Below are 13,497 nucleotides of genomic sequence, written 5' to 3' on the forward strand. Positions count from 1 at the left end.
TATAAGCTTGCTTAAAAAAATGAGACTTATCTTCACACTTGAAACATGTCTAACTTTAGTAAGCGTCCAAACTATTCCATTTGGTAACCTGATATCAATATCAACATTTCCTACAATATTACAAGCCTTGTTATCTTCAAGCTAACACTTCCCTGTATACTCTGAGTGTAGTTTTTGAATACGCCTTTATTGGGGCAAGCATTAAAAGAGGCACATGAATCCACTATCCAAGATTCAGTGTTGGCTAGGGATAACACCAGGGAGTCAATTTGGATTTCACCTGTAGAGATATTTATAACGAGATTCCTTTCTTGACCTCAATTATCAGCTTTCTTTGAAGCTTTGTAGTCCTTCTTAAAATGACATTTCTTGTCATAGTTCCAACATTCTATTTTTCTATTTCCTTTGCTTGACCTGGAGTTTCCTCTCCTGGACTTGGATCTACCTTTGCCAGTATTCCTTTCCAAAATCCTTCCTCTATTATCAACATTCAATTTAGAACCAGAATATTCACTATTTGTTGTTTTTCTGTGAACTTCTTCTTTCAGCATCAAACCCCCAATGTAATTAAAGTTCAACTTCATATTTCCTAAAAAATTACTAACCGTCGTGACCAAACCATCCAAGCTTTCTAGTAAGAAGATAGTATCACTAGTGCTCTGACCTCATCATCAAACTTGATCCTCACAGAGCACAACTGGCTCATTACTATGTTAAAGTTATTTAGAGGTTTTTCACTGAACTGACTTCTACCATCATTATGTTGAATAATCTCTTCATCAAAAATATCAAATTTGAAGCAAAAGGTTTTTCGTACATCTTGGTCAGTGTCACCATGCGATCCACCATGGTTTTCTAATTTATAATGTTGAACACAACAGACGGGGGAAGTGACGACTAAATCAAACCTAATTATGTTCGATCCAACACTTTCCATTTCTCTAAAGTCATAGACTTAGGCTACTTGGTGAATCCTAGTAGTTTCAAAAACAACTTTGTCTAATATAGCAAATCCTCCACTGACATCCTCCATATGCAAAGTTCATCCCATTGAGTTTCTCCACTTTAAACCTTGCTTTGTCGGTCTTTGCTTCTACTCGAATCAAACCCCGCTCGATAGCACTTTTTTTGGGATGAAACAATCCCCTTATTCTTTCCCGGGGCTTAGAATTAATTTAAATCTAAACCACACCACACCGGATTCATATTGATTCGAGAAAATTGGAATAAAACTATGAACGGATGCACAACAAAAATAATCCAGAAAAGCACAAAAGAATTTAAAGTGTAAAAACCCGAGAACGAGAATAAACCACGGAACAACACCACCAAGAAATTTCCACTATGAATTTAGAAAGTTTTGTAGAGAACACGCTCAAATATCCTCTCTATAATGAAGAAAACTTACAACACTTCGCTCCAAATCCTTTCTCCATACCAGACAAAAGAAACATAAGAGAAATCCTCGTCTATGATGCTTCTCACCTTCACCAGAAAATTGTCTAGAAAAAAAACACGTATTAGAACTAACCACATCACCGCTTGACATAATGCTTCTTAGTTCTAATCCTGGACTAACCACATTCGACGCAAAAGCGTCCGAAATTGGGCAGCTTAGTGCTAATGGCTCAGGAAGAAAAGCCAGGAATGCTCGAGAGGTTGGTGCATGGGCGCCCACAATTGGGCGCAAAAGGGCGTAGGAGCGCCCTTGTTTGGGGGCAGGGCCTCCCAATCACTAGGCACAGTAGCGCTCTGGTTGGGTGTAGGGGCCCCCGTAGCTTGGCGCTAACATGTCAAGTGCTTGGTCTGCCTACTACTATGATTGTGTGCTCCCGGTGCTCCAAATTAGGCTCCACACCATAACATTATGTCTAAAAAGCCGTTAACGCTATGGTGAATGACTAATTCAAGGAGCAGAAAATGTTAGAAGATGACTTCAATGCCATCAGCACCACCACGACCTTGCATAACCTCTCTTAGAAGCGCATGTCACATTCTAGATTTCCATGCAAGTTGGATCTTCTTGTGCTAGGGATTTTTCTCTCCTCCTCTCTCACCCTAGAATTGATCACAGTCCAGTAAAATTGGTTAACACCAGTAGAAAGGTGCTCTGAGTATTAAAATTTGAACTTTCTATGAGGGGTATATAAAATCTAATGTTTCAAATGTTATGTATGTGGATCCCCCTTCTCAAAAATAGATATTTGTATATATGATATTAAATTGTAATAGATATGAATACTAATATTTAGGGTAGAAACAAGTGAGATTTGTTTGATATATATTCAAATGTCTCGTTAATTATTTTATCAAAGCATCTCAATGAAAAACTTTTCATATTTTTATAAAGATTTGGTAAAATTTAAAATATTTTTATTAATGGCAATTATATTTTTACTGATACAAACTATTTATATGATTGTTAAATTTAATAAAATTGAACTATATTAAAATATTTTATAATCTAATTAAAATTTGAATATATAAAACCCACAAATCAATTAATTTAATCAATTTAAATTGATGTGAATACATGAAACTAATGGGAGCTGATTTGACCCGAGTACACAAACTGATTTAAACTGCGCCGAATTCCAATCGCACGCTCGTCCGAACTGAATTTTTAATGTGATGGTTAACTGCACGTCCGAACTGGTAGTTCAAATCAAGCTGTCAATTTGCACGTCCTCAATTTAGTTGGTTGCACAACAGCTGTGGTAGAAGCGTGGAACGCGATTTCGGAGCAGGTAGGAGCCGGGATTGACAAAAGCTGCTTCCCGATATCAAGAAGCTCGAAGATACTCAGTTCATCGTCCTTCATCAATCTTTCAGTTATTCTTTCTACAGTCACGAGGCACTTCTTCTCTCTGATTCTGCTCTATGATACCTCTTTTCTCTGGCTGATTGGCTTTTAGTTGACATCGCCTGATCCATGACGATGAGAGGCCCGCGTTACCCTCGAGCAGTTTCCCGACGGAGATCGTCGCCATGCTCATGTGTATTGGCGGTGTTCCTGTCGATCTCTATGTTTATTCTTGTGCTTCTTTCCCTCGGCATCTTGTCCCTTCCTATCAAATCCAAAGACGCGCCCAAAGTTGAGCTTCGCTCCGATCGATCTGTTTACGAGAAGTGAGGGGCTGGATAGCAGAAATGCCATTTCTTTTTTTCGATTCGATCTTTTAAGTTCTTAATTGCTATCTTTTATTGGTTGTTTTTGGGTAGGATTAAGACGGAGCGGGGAGAGCAATGGGTGGAGGTGATCTCTTGGGAACCTAGGGCTTTCATCTACCATAATTTTTTGGTGAGCTACATTGGACTTTGTTAGTTTATTAGGTTTGTTTTGGATTTCTGCTTCAATTTCACCTAAGTAGCTCTAGCTTGTAAAAAATTATATGCTGCGCTATAAATTTTATTCTTTTGGCTTTTGATGCAGAAATTTTCTTGCTTATTAGTGGTCAGGTAAGATAATTTTTTAGCACATTGTAGCATTAGTCACTTCTGCCGTATGTAGAAGGTACTATTAACCAACTAAAATAAAGCCAAGTTCTTAATAATTATTCAATAATCAAACAAATGAAATAAATCTACGGTCGTAATTTTTTTAGGGTCCAATGATTCATTGGCATTTTATCACAACGTATTATTAGTGGACAACATTTATCTTTCGTAAAATTTCTATGACTTGATTGGTTATGATTTTTTACCTCAAAAAAGGATGAATTTCCGTGTTATAGCAATACCAAGAATAGTTAACTTTTTCCCTGTTACTTTTTTATCATTTTTTTTTGTGACAATTAAATCTGGCAGTTGATATTATACTTTGTAATTCTGTTTTTTTTTCTTTTTTTTTTTTCGAGTTGGTAATTGTGCTTGAAACCAAACTAGCTTGAGTTTTAACTCCTCTAAATTGATTTGCTTAAGCTTAGTTTAAATTAGTTGTTGGTGCTTTCGTGAGCTTAATGTATTTGATTTCATGAGTTTTTTATGTTGTTTGATTATCAATCAGTTTCATCGAAATTTTCACATCAAATGACTTTGATGCATCAAAAACTAATTGTGATTTCAAAAATGTATTGACTTTCAAATAGCTTCAGGCTACTCCAATACTATATAGTTAACTCTCCAATAGTATATAATATTTTTTATTGAATAAGTTTGTATTTTTATATCTTTTACGATCCATTGTAAATGTGCTTGAGACTTTCAAAATTAAGCTTGGCTTGCCCAATTTCAACTAGAATCATAAATTTTAAAATCAAATATCGGTAAGCCTAATCAAAAATTAATTCTTGTCGGTCCTATATGGTTTGGTTTTTTTAATAATTACACACACAAATGCTTTTTTTGAATACCTCCTTTTAAGTAAAGAGGACTACAACTCTTCTTTTGAAGTTATGATCTAATCACTAATGAATGAAATGAAATTTATTTTGATTTTAAATTAACATGAAAGAATTCATTAATATTACATCACTAAGCAAAATTATTAGACAATATATCTGTTTCAAAAAGATTCTCTTACTTAGTTTTACTTGTTTTTTTAAAAAGAGTTGGAAATGTCTTATTACAATAGTTTGGCAGTTGAATTTTTCTGTGGAAAAATTATTGGATTTTGATCATTTTATTATGTCAAACAATTTTGATAGTTGACTTGAGAACTTAACCACTAATTGAAGTTCTAATCTTCTGTTCATAGATATAACATTGGCATACATGTTAGAAAGTGGAAACCAAACTAGTTTGAGTTTCAGCCTAACATAAATTCAATTAATTTATTTGAGCTAGTTCAAATTTTTTATTGAATTATGTGATGATGCAGACATGTGTGCGCGCGCGCTTAAGTGTACTCAAAATTAAAGTTAGCTTTACTCAATTGCAACTAGATTTGGAAACTTAAAATGTGAATCAAAGAAGGTTAATTGAACTTGACTTTTTGTTATTTATGTTTGCATCGGTATTTTTTGAAACTTCTTAAGTAGAATGAAGTTAAATTCTTAATCATCAAGGTGACTTTTAGTGTAACCATTGAAATCTTTTAAAAAATTACAAAGTTAAGCATGTTTTACGGTAGCACATTTGGTTGGGTGACCTTTTGGGAAGTTGCACCAACAACAACAACAACTACAATGAGCCTTTATCCCACTAAGTGGTCAGCTACATGAATATTTTTTTCTCCGTTGTGTCCTATTGAGTGTCATATTTTCATTTAATTATAATAGATTAAGATCATTTTTATACAATATGCTCAAGTCTTTTTAGGTCCATCTCTGCCTTTCTTATCATAAGTTGAATCTAAAACATCTACTCTCCTAACCGCATTATTAGCTGGTCGACGTTTAATGTCACGAGACCATCTAGACGACTTTCTCCAATCTTGTGTGCAACTGGAGCTACACCAACCCTTTCACAGATAAATTTATTTCGCATTTTGTTTCTGAGTGCCAAGCCACTCATCCACCTTAGCATTCTTATCTCAGCAATAAACTTTGTTTTATGCTTATCTTTTAAAGGCCAACATTATGCATCATAAACTATTGCAGGTCTCATTGTCATCTTATAAAATCTTTCTTCAAGTCTAAGTGGTACTTTTCTGTCATACAAAAGGCCTGTTGTATTTCTCCACTTCAACCAACCAACCTGAATTCTACTAATAACATCCTCATCTATATCGCCGTCACTTTGAACAATAGACCGGAAATGTCTAAAACTTTCACACCTTTTAATGATTCGATCATTCATATTTACAAATTTGTCATTAGAGCCACTACTACTAAAATTATATTCCATTGATTTAGTTTTAGATCTACTCAAACGAAGGTCTTTAGACTCCAATATCAGCCTCCATAGTTCATGTTTTCCTTGAACTCCACTAGTCTTATTCACAATAAGTATATCATCAGCAAAAAGCATACACCAAGGTACATCCTCCTATATTTGTCCAGTGAGAACATCCATAACTAAATCAAAAAGATATGGGCTTAAAGTCAATCCTTGATGTAATCCAACTAAAATAGGAAAATACTTGGTCAATCCTCCTCTTCGGACACAAGTAACAAGTTTAGTATACGTATCTTTAATGACTTGAATATAAGTCATATCAACACATTTCTTTTCTATAACTCTCCAAAGAATTTCTCTTGGAACTTTATCGTAAGTTTTTTCTAAATCAATAAAATCATATGTAGATCCTCCTTACTCTCTCTTTAGTTCTCCATCAAACCTCCAAATAAATGTATAACTTCCATAGTAGACTTGGCCGGTATGAATCCAAATTGATTATGCGAAATCTTTGTATCACATTTTAACTTATGTTCAATTAACTTCTCCCATAATTTTAAAATATGACACATTAACTTAATTCCTCTATAATTTGTGCACTCTTTTGCATCTCTTTTATTCTTTAAAATGAGGTCCAAAATACTTGTTGTCCACTCTCCGAGCATCTTTTTAGTTTGTAAAATAAAATTAATGAGTTTAGTAAGCCAAGAAACTTCCAAATCTCCTAGATATTTCCACACTTCAATAAGGATATCATCAGGAAGTTGCACCAATGTGAGCTACCACTTGAACCTAAACCCTAAACCTTTTGGAAAGTTTCATAAATGGGACAAAATTGTGAGGCCACTAGGGTAAGCATATAATATCTTGATAGATGAGAGTTGGGCAATTATGAATATTATTAGGGAAATAAACTAGCCTGAATATGAGAACTAAGTAACATACATAACAAAATACTTCGCATTGTGAGCTATTAGACGAGACAAGGAATTTCATGGTGGGATGTTCCTTTTGAATTTCTTGGGGCCACCTTTTAAAGCTTGTTGGATAATTTGTGGGTTAAGGATATTGATGAGGACATGCAATTTATGTGAGAAAGATTGTGAAATCTATTAAGTAGAAAGATGCTAAACTCTTAAACATCTATACGTTTTATGGTATAATGGAGAAATTTTATTAGAAACTCCAAAGTTAAGCATGCTCGTACGGGAGCACGTTTGAGCTGGGTGACTTTTTGGGAAGTTACACTAAGATGATAAAATTATAAGTCTTCTGGCCTAAAGTAGACAATATCTTTATAGGTAAGAGTTTGTGCTATTATAATTTTGCCCATCTCTTTTATAACGGACGGCTACAATTTTTTTTTAAAACTATAATCTAATCAATAGTGAATGAATTTAATGTTATTTTGATTTTTTGCTTATCTCATTTAGCATGACTTTATTGATTGTCTTCTAGAATGCAAGTGTGTCAGATAGATTTTAGAATTTTTAAAATTATGGCAAATGTAAGATAAAAGTTTGCTAAATTTGTTTATTGTTAATACAATACCATGAACACCATTACCACCATTAAGATGTTTTTTTATTGTAGCTTATTATTTAACTTCTAAATCTTGACCTAATCATGTGCTGGTGGAAGCCTTAAAGAATTATATATAATAGCAGGAAAGAGATTTGATAAGTGATTTGTGGTAGTTTGTGAGAAATAGATGGAGTAGGGATGGACAGTGTAGGTTGGAATTTAGAGATGATGCAGGGGTATTATGTTTATTACCAATGAATTATTTACATGTGTATATATGAAGATAAAGAAGGTTCAAATATTTCCAGAAAATAAAAAAGATTTTGTCTTTATAGGATAGTCAATATTTTGAAGTTTCTCCTTAAAACGAGGCTTTTAAAATTTTATATTTATGATTTTTTTTATAGTTGTCATCGAGATTTGCTTGTTGTAGCTTATTACATAATTGTGAATTGCGACTTGTTTGGGTGGGCTATTATTGTTGGTATAGTACGTTGAGTTGTAGAAAAGTTTTTATAGGAAGTTGTGGTTTGGAAGTTGTTGGAGAAAATTGAGTCAGGATATCTTGACCAAGTTTGTAGTTAGGATGGGTTTCATACCTAATAGGTTTTCTTTTAGATGAGTGTAACTTAAGTTTTAATTAATCCGTTATGTGTTGCAATTAATTAAATTCAACAGTTTTAAGATCCATGATGACTAGTTTTTTTCCATAATATTATGATTCAAAATTTTTTTGTATTTTGGAACACTGCAAATGATGGGTGAAGTTAAAGTAAGCTCTATGCATTTGTTAAAATTTTCTATTCAACTTTTTCGTTGAAACTGTGATGAAGGTCCTTACTTTTTTTAGTTCCATATTAAATATTAAACTTTAATATAAATATTTAAAAAATTAAAGTATGACACTCAATAGGACACAATGAAGAAAAATGATTCATGTAGTCGATCCCTCTTAATGGGTTAAAGGTTTTATTGTTATTGTTGTAATATAAATACTTATAAAATGAATGGAAAGAAATACATCCATCTGAGGCTTAAATATATCCATGCAAAGAAGCTCTACTGTACAAAATAAATAAAAAGAATAGAAAAAGTAAAAAATAAATTAAAAAAGGGAGTTCCATTGTTGGAAACAAAAAATTTTTATCTAATATTGGTAAGCTTCAATTAATTAAATTTATAATTTTGGAGTTTATGCGTGCTATAAAATTCGTGTCGGTAGAGTAATGAATTATCGTCTTAGCGTTGCACGAGAATTTAGCACATTCTCAGATAAAGATGAAACGAGTTGTGATCACACCAGGATTTTTTACGTGGAAAACCCGTAAAAAGGCAAAAACCACGGGGTCTGGACCAGTTGTAAAAATCCACTATAAGTTGATGATTACAAATGTCCCATGTCTCACAGGCAGGAAAGAGTTACTAGCTTTCCACTTTACAACGTCGACTGATGACGTCTAGTAAATGGTGGTTGACGGAGGTTAGCGGTGGCTAACAACAGTCGATGACGGTCAGCGGTAGTTGAGAGAGGTCAGCGGTGATCGGCGGCGTTCGGCGGTGGTCGACAGAGGTCAGCGGTCGTGGTCGACGGTTAGTGGTGGTCAACGACGATCGACGATGGCGAGAATGATCTTGGACTTGAGCTCCTTTTCAAAATCTCAAGTTCTCTCTTAAGTCTCTTCCCTCTTCATGTGAGGGTTAAGGCTCTATTTATAGTTTTTTGAGTGCAATTAATGCAGGAATAAGAACCATTTTGATCGGACGGCCCGAAAAGCTTCCCTCGATTGGATGAAGTTTGATGGACATTTGAGTGCCTTAACGATGTCAGAATTGAGCAATCTTGGGCTCGTTGGATTCGTCTTTTCGAGATGCTCGATTTGACTATAAACTCGCTAGATTCGACATCCGTTTGACCTTTTAAATGCCTCCGGAAATCCTCTAGTAGTAGTTTAATGACTTGATCCGGGCTTGATTTGATTCAGATTGAAATGCATAACACTTTGTATTTATCGTGATATTATTAATGTAATGCTAAAAATTTTAATGTTATGCCCGTAAATATATGGATTTTGGTAAAAAATATGTAAGAATTACGTGACTTGTAGATTAAACTTTGTTAACCTTATATGTATAACAAGCTGTTTGATGAAGTGTTTCTGCCCATTGGGCCATTAAAAGTCCCGGGACCATTTTGACAGAAATGTATGTGTAGAAATACATTAAAATCTTATATCAACTTAAGGTAAAGATGTGTGTGGAGCCCATAATAGTTTGATCCCGAAGATAATTTTGCTGTTATGACAGCCATTCACTTAGCCCTTTATGGGTATACAAAACGGGGCTTACACCACAACAGTTTCAATTATATATATACATATAAATATATATGTATAAGCAGATAATTATTTATAAATAGCGTTTAAATTTGGAACATTTAAACATCTTTGTACCGAATTTCAGTTTTACTTAGGACTTGAGTTTATAAATATATTTGTGGAGTTTAAACATTTACAAAACGTTTAACTTCATCTCATTTATGGTTCTGTACAACAAACCCCCAAAATTAATGCTTTTGTTTATTTTATATATATATATATATATATTAATGAGCAGCATGTTTTTTATTATTTTTTAATGGGCTATCATTTTTTTTTAATGTGCATTTAATGCTATGTCACATTTCATGCCTATAAATAGAGACATAGCATGAAGTAAAAAAATCACAAGTGAGGAGGAGAAGAAAATCATCTTGCACTGTGGAGAATAGTTGCGGTGGTGCGAAGAGTTGCGGCGAAACGAAGAGTTGCGGAGAACAGTTGCGGTGAAGCGGAGAGTTTCGGCAAAGCGAAACATTGTGGCGAAGCAAAGAGTTGCGGCGAAGCAAAGGGTTGCGGCGAAGTGAAGCATTGTAGCGAAGCGAAGAGTTGCAGAGAAGAGTTGTGGCGAAGTGTTGCGGTGACGCGTAGTGACGAAGCGACGCGGTCTAGTGTTGTGGCAAAACATTGCGGTGAAGAGTTACTACAAAACGTCACTAAAATGGCGACAGCTGGAGAACCTCGTTCTGCTGAGAATCAGAGGAAAAGCCAGAAACTAGAGGATGCAGTGTCAACTGTGACAGAGAGCGAATTGATCTTTTTTCGAAAGAAGTATTTCTTCCCAAATGATATGGTAGTGAAGTTACCGGCTTCAACTGATTGAGCATATTCTTCACCTTCTGGGTATGTTACTATTTATGAGGTTGCCTTGAAAGTTGGTCTACGATTTTCTCCAGCACCTGAGTTTATTGAAATTTTGAAAGTGTTTGGGGTTTGCATTGCTTAGTTGTCTTGTCGAGTGGTGACAGTCATTATTGGGTTAACAGTTTTCTTCATGATTCGCGGATTAAAGTTAAAACTTGTAATTTTGGCACGACTGTGTGAGTTCTTTACTGATACACATGATCGTGTGTTGTTTAAGCATAAGCCGTTGGATTTCCGTCTAAAGGAACCGATAAGACAATGATCCGTAAAATTCTTCTTCGCAAAAAATGATTGGAGGCTCCGCGAGAGGTGAGGAAGTTTTCAACAATTATCTGTCTCTCCTCATACTACCGAAGAGGGAATATTGCAGATGCTGGGATTTCCTGACATGAAGGAACTATTGTTTGAGATACAGTATGAGATACAGTATATTTACATTACAAATTTGTGAGTGAAGAATCATTGTTCAAGGTCAAGCTTTATTTCCACCCCGAACGATCAACAGTTGTAGCGCTGAAGAAATCTAAGAAGAGACCTTCCGAGCTAGCCCTTGCAGAATCCTCAAAGCGGCTCCCGACGAACAGTGAATGTGAAGTACTTCCTCAGAAACAAAAGAAAGTTGAAACATCACGGGAGTCTGTGCCAAGCCCTTCAACTATTCACGTTCCTGAAAATATCTTGTCTCATGAATATATTGGGCTCGTAGAAGCCGAGAGTTTTGTAAGTTTCTTTTATTTTCTGCTACTATGTAATTATTTCATCTCTCTAACCCATATTTCTTTTCTTCTAGGTGGATAAGTTGGTGGAAAACCAGCAGGGGCTACGACTTGCCTTGAGAAACTGGAATTCTGAGTTCGTTAAGATCAATTTTTTTCAAGGCGAGTACAATCGTCGATATGAATCTGAGGTCGAAAAAATTACATCTCTGGAATCACAGTTGACAGAGTGTAGGACAAAACTTTCAACAATGGCAACATCCCTCTCGTTGCAGCTTCAAGATCTGGAGAAAACTCGGGAGGGGTTGGTGGAAGCACGAGCCAGCCTTCGTGAAAGTAATAAGAGCGTGACAGCACTTAAGTCGACGGTGTTAGCCCAAGAAGAAGAGATCCGACTTTTGAGGTCCGCAAAAGATGTTGATGTTTCAGAAGTTAAGCGTAAAACGATCGACAATTTCATGAAATCGTTTAAGTTCAAAACTATCATTTGAGACCGTGTCCAAGAAGCTCGTGATCGTGTACTTGATGTTGAGGTAAATGAACAACAGAAGTGGTTCACTAAGAAGGATTCATCCGGGGTTTCCTGAAGGGGAGTCGAGCGGCACAACGTCGAACCGGGATTATTGCTGAGGGGCTCACTCCAAGCCAGGCTTCAGAGGACCCTTCCTCAAATTTTGATGGTAATGACATTGAGAGTGAACTAAATAAAGTGTTCTTCAATGACAACGAAGTGGCGGAGGAGAACGTTGATGTCAATTAGTGTTTTTCTTTTCCTTTTAATGTTTGTAGCGTATTCGCTTTCGTCATGTTGCTCCAACTTCACATATGTTGTATTATTGATGCATGCCGATCAACTTATTTTGCTAGACGTTTGTCCCCCGAGTTTTTTTTGGGTGATAAGCTTGAAACTTATTTTATTTCATGTCACAGTGGTATCATTTAGAAGATCTAGTATGTGATAAGGTTATCGTGGAGATAAATCATCAACAAAATTTGACTTGGCTGAGGTTATTTATCAGAGTTTTACTCGATGATGTTAACCTGCATAAAGGAGCCATCGAAATTCCGCCGAGGACTTATTAACCCATCCGAGGTTGTTTGTTGGAGCATTGCTCGCTTATGAACATGTATGGAAGGGATCATGTGTCGTCCACTAAGGATTATTAACCTATTCAGGATTGTTTACCGGAGTTAAAACTCGACGATGTTAACTCATATGGAAGAGGTTAGATCAAATCTCCTTGGGATTGATCGTGCTCTGACTGAGATACAACCGAAGTTGTGTATTTCTCGGGTCGAGAGCATGAGATGACTAGTTGATGAGCCCTTATATTTTATAAAGATATTTTTATGTATAGGAAAGTAAGTGAATAATTCTTAAGATACATTGCTTATGCATGAGTTGCGATGTGATAAAATATGTGGACTGGGGTATTACTGATAATACTTGCGAAGATTTTCTGCATTCCAAGTTCGTGGCAGAATTTTCCCATTTGAATTCTTGAGTTTGAAGGTTCCAGGCTTGATCATGGTAGCCACAATATATGGGCCTTTTCAGAGAGGTGATAGTTTATTGCGTTGGGGACCATGACCGGCGGCTTCAATGCTACGGAAGACCAGGTCACCGACGGAGATAGGTCGAGGCTTGACTCTTCGGTTGAAGTGGCGAGCAACTCTTTGACGGTAGGAAACAGCTCTGAGGTAGGCCACATCGCGTCTTTCCGAGAGAAGATCCAACTGTTGTCGGAGCTTTTCTTCATTGCTTTCCGAGTTGAAAGTCCTGACTTGGGGGTTTGGAATTCCGATATCAACGGGAATAACCAACGGGAAAAACAGCCTCGGTGCCGAAACATAGGTTATATGGAGTTTCTCCAGTTGGAGTACACACAGTTGTGCTCGAAGTTGTGCGATAGGCCCAAAGGACGTTGTGCAGCTCTTCTACCCATTGCCCCCCAGACTTCTCAAGTCGAGTTTTCAATCCTTTGAGCACAGTACAATTCGTCACCTCTGTTAGTCCATTTGTTTGGGGGTGCGTCACAGCAGTGTGCACCAACTGAATGTGAAGATCCTTGCAGAATGATGTGAAAACTCTTCCAGTGAATTGAGTCTCATTATCAGTGATAATCTTCGCAGGAAGCCCAAAGCGACAAATGATGTTTTTCCAGACAAACTGTTTTGCATTTGCCTCAGTGATCTTGGCAAGCGGCTCTGCTTCTACCCATTTGGTGAAGTAGTCGACA

The 13,497-nt window shown here is 36.1% G+C and overlaps 1 protein-coding gene across 4 annotated transcripts in view; it reads left to right on the forward strand.

Annotated features, from left to right (window-relative positions):
* Positions 1-2,629: 2,629 nt before the first annotated feature.
* The window catches only part of LOC110022138 (probable prolyl 4-hydroxylase 3), a 48,634-nt gene continuing 37,766 nt past the window's right edge, over positions 2,630-13,497 (forward strand). For 3 of the 4 annotated variants that reach the window (XR_002293740.1, XR_002293739.1, XM_020720946.1), the window contains exons 1-2: positions 2,630-3,129; positions 3,223-3,301. Coding sequence is in view for 2 of the 4 variants with exons in the window: in XM_020720946.1 (XP_020576605.1) it covers positions 2,933-3,129; positions 3,223-3,301 (276 nt within the window). In the remaining 2 variants the exon portion in view is untranslated. The remainder of the gene's footprint in view (positions 3,130-3,222; positions 3,302-13,497) is intronic. The other variant, XM_020720945.1, reaches the window with a different exon arrangement.

Source organism: Phalaenopsis equestris, unplaced genomic scaffold (assembly GCF_001263595.1).
Source record: "Phalaenopsis equestris unplaced genomic scaffold, ASM126359v1 Scaffold000171, whole genome shotgun sequence".
In the NCBI taxonomy this organism is placed as follows: Eukaryota; Viridiplantae; Streptophyta; class Magnoliopsida; order Asparagales; family Orchidaceae; genus Phalaenopsis; species Phalaenopsis equestris.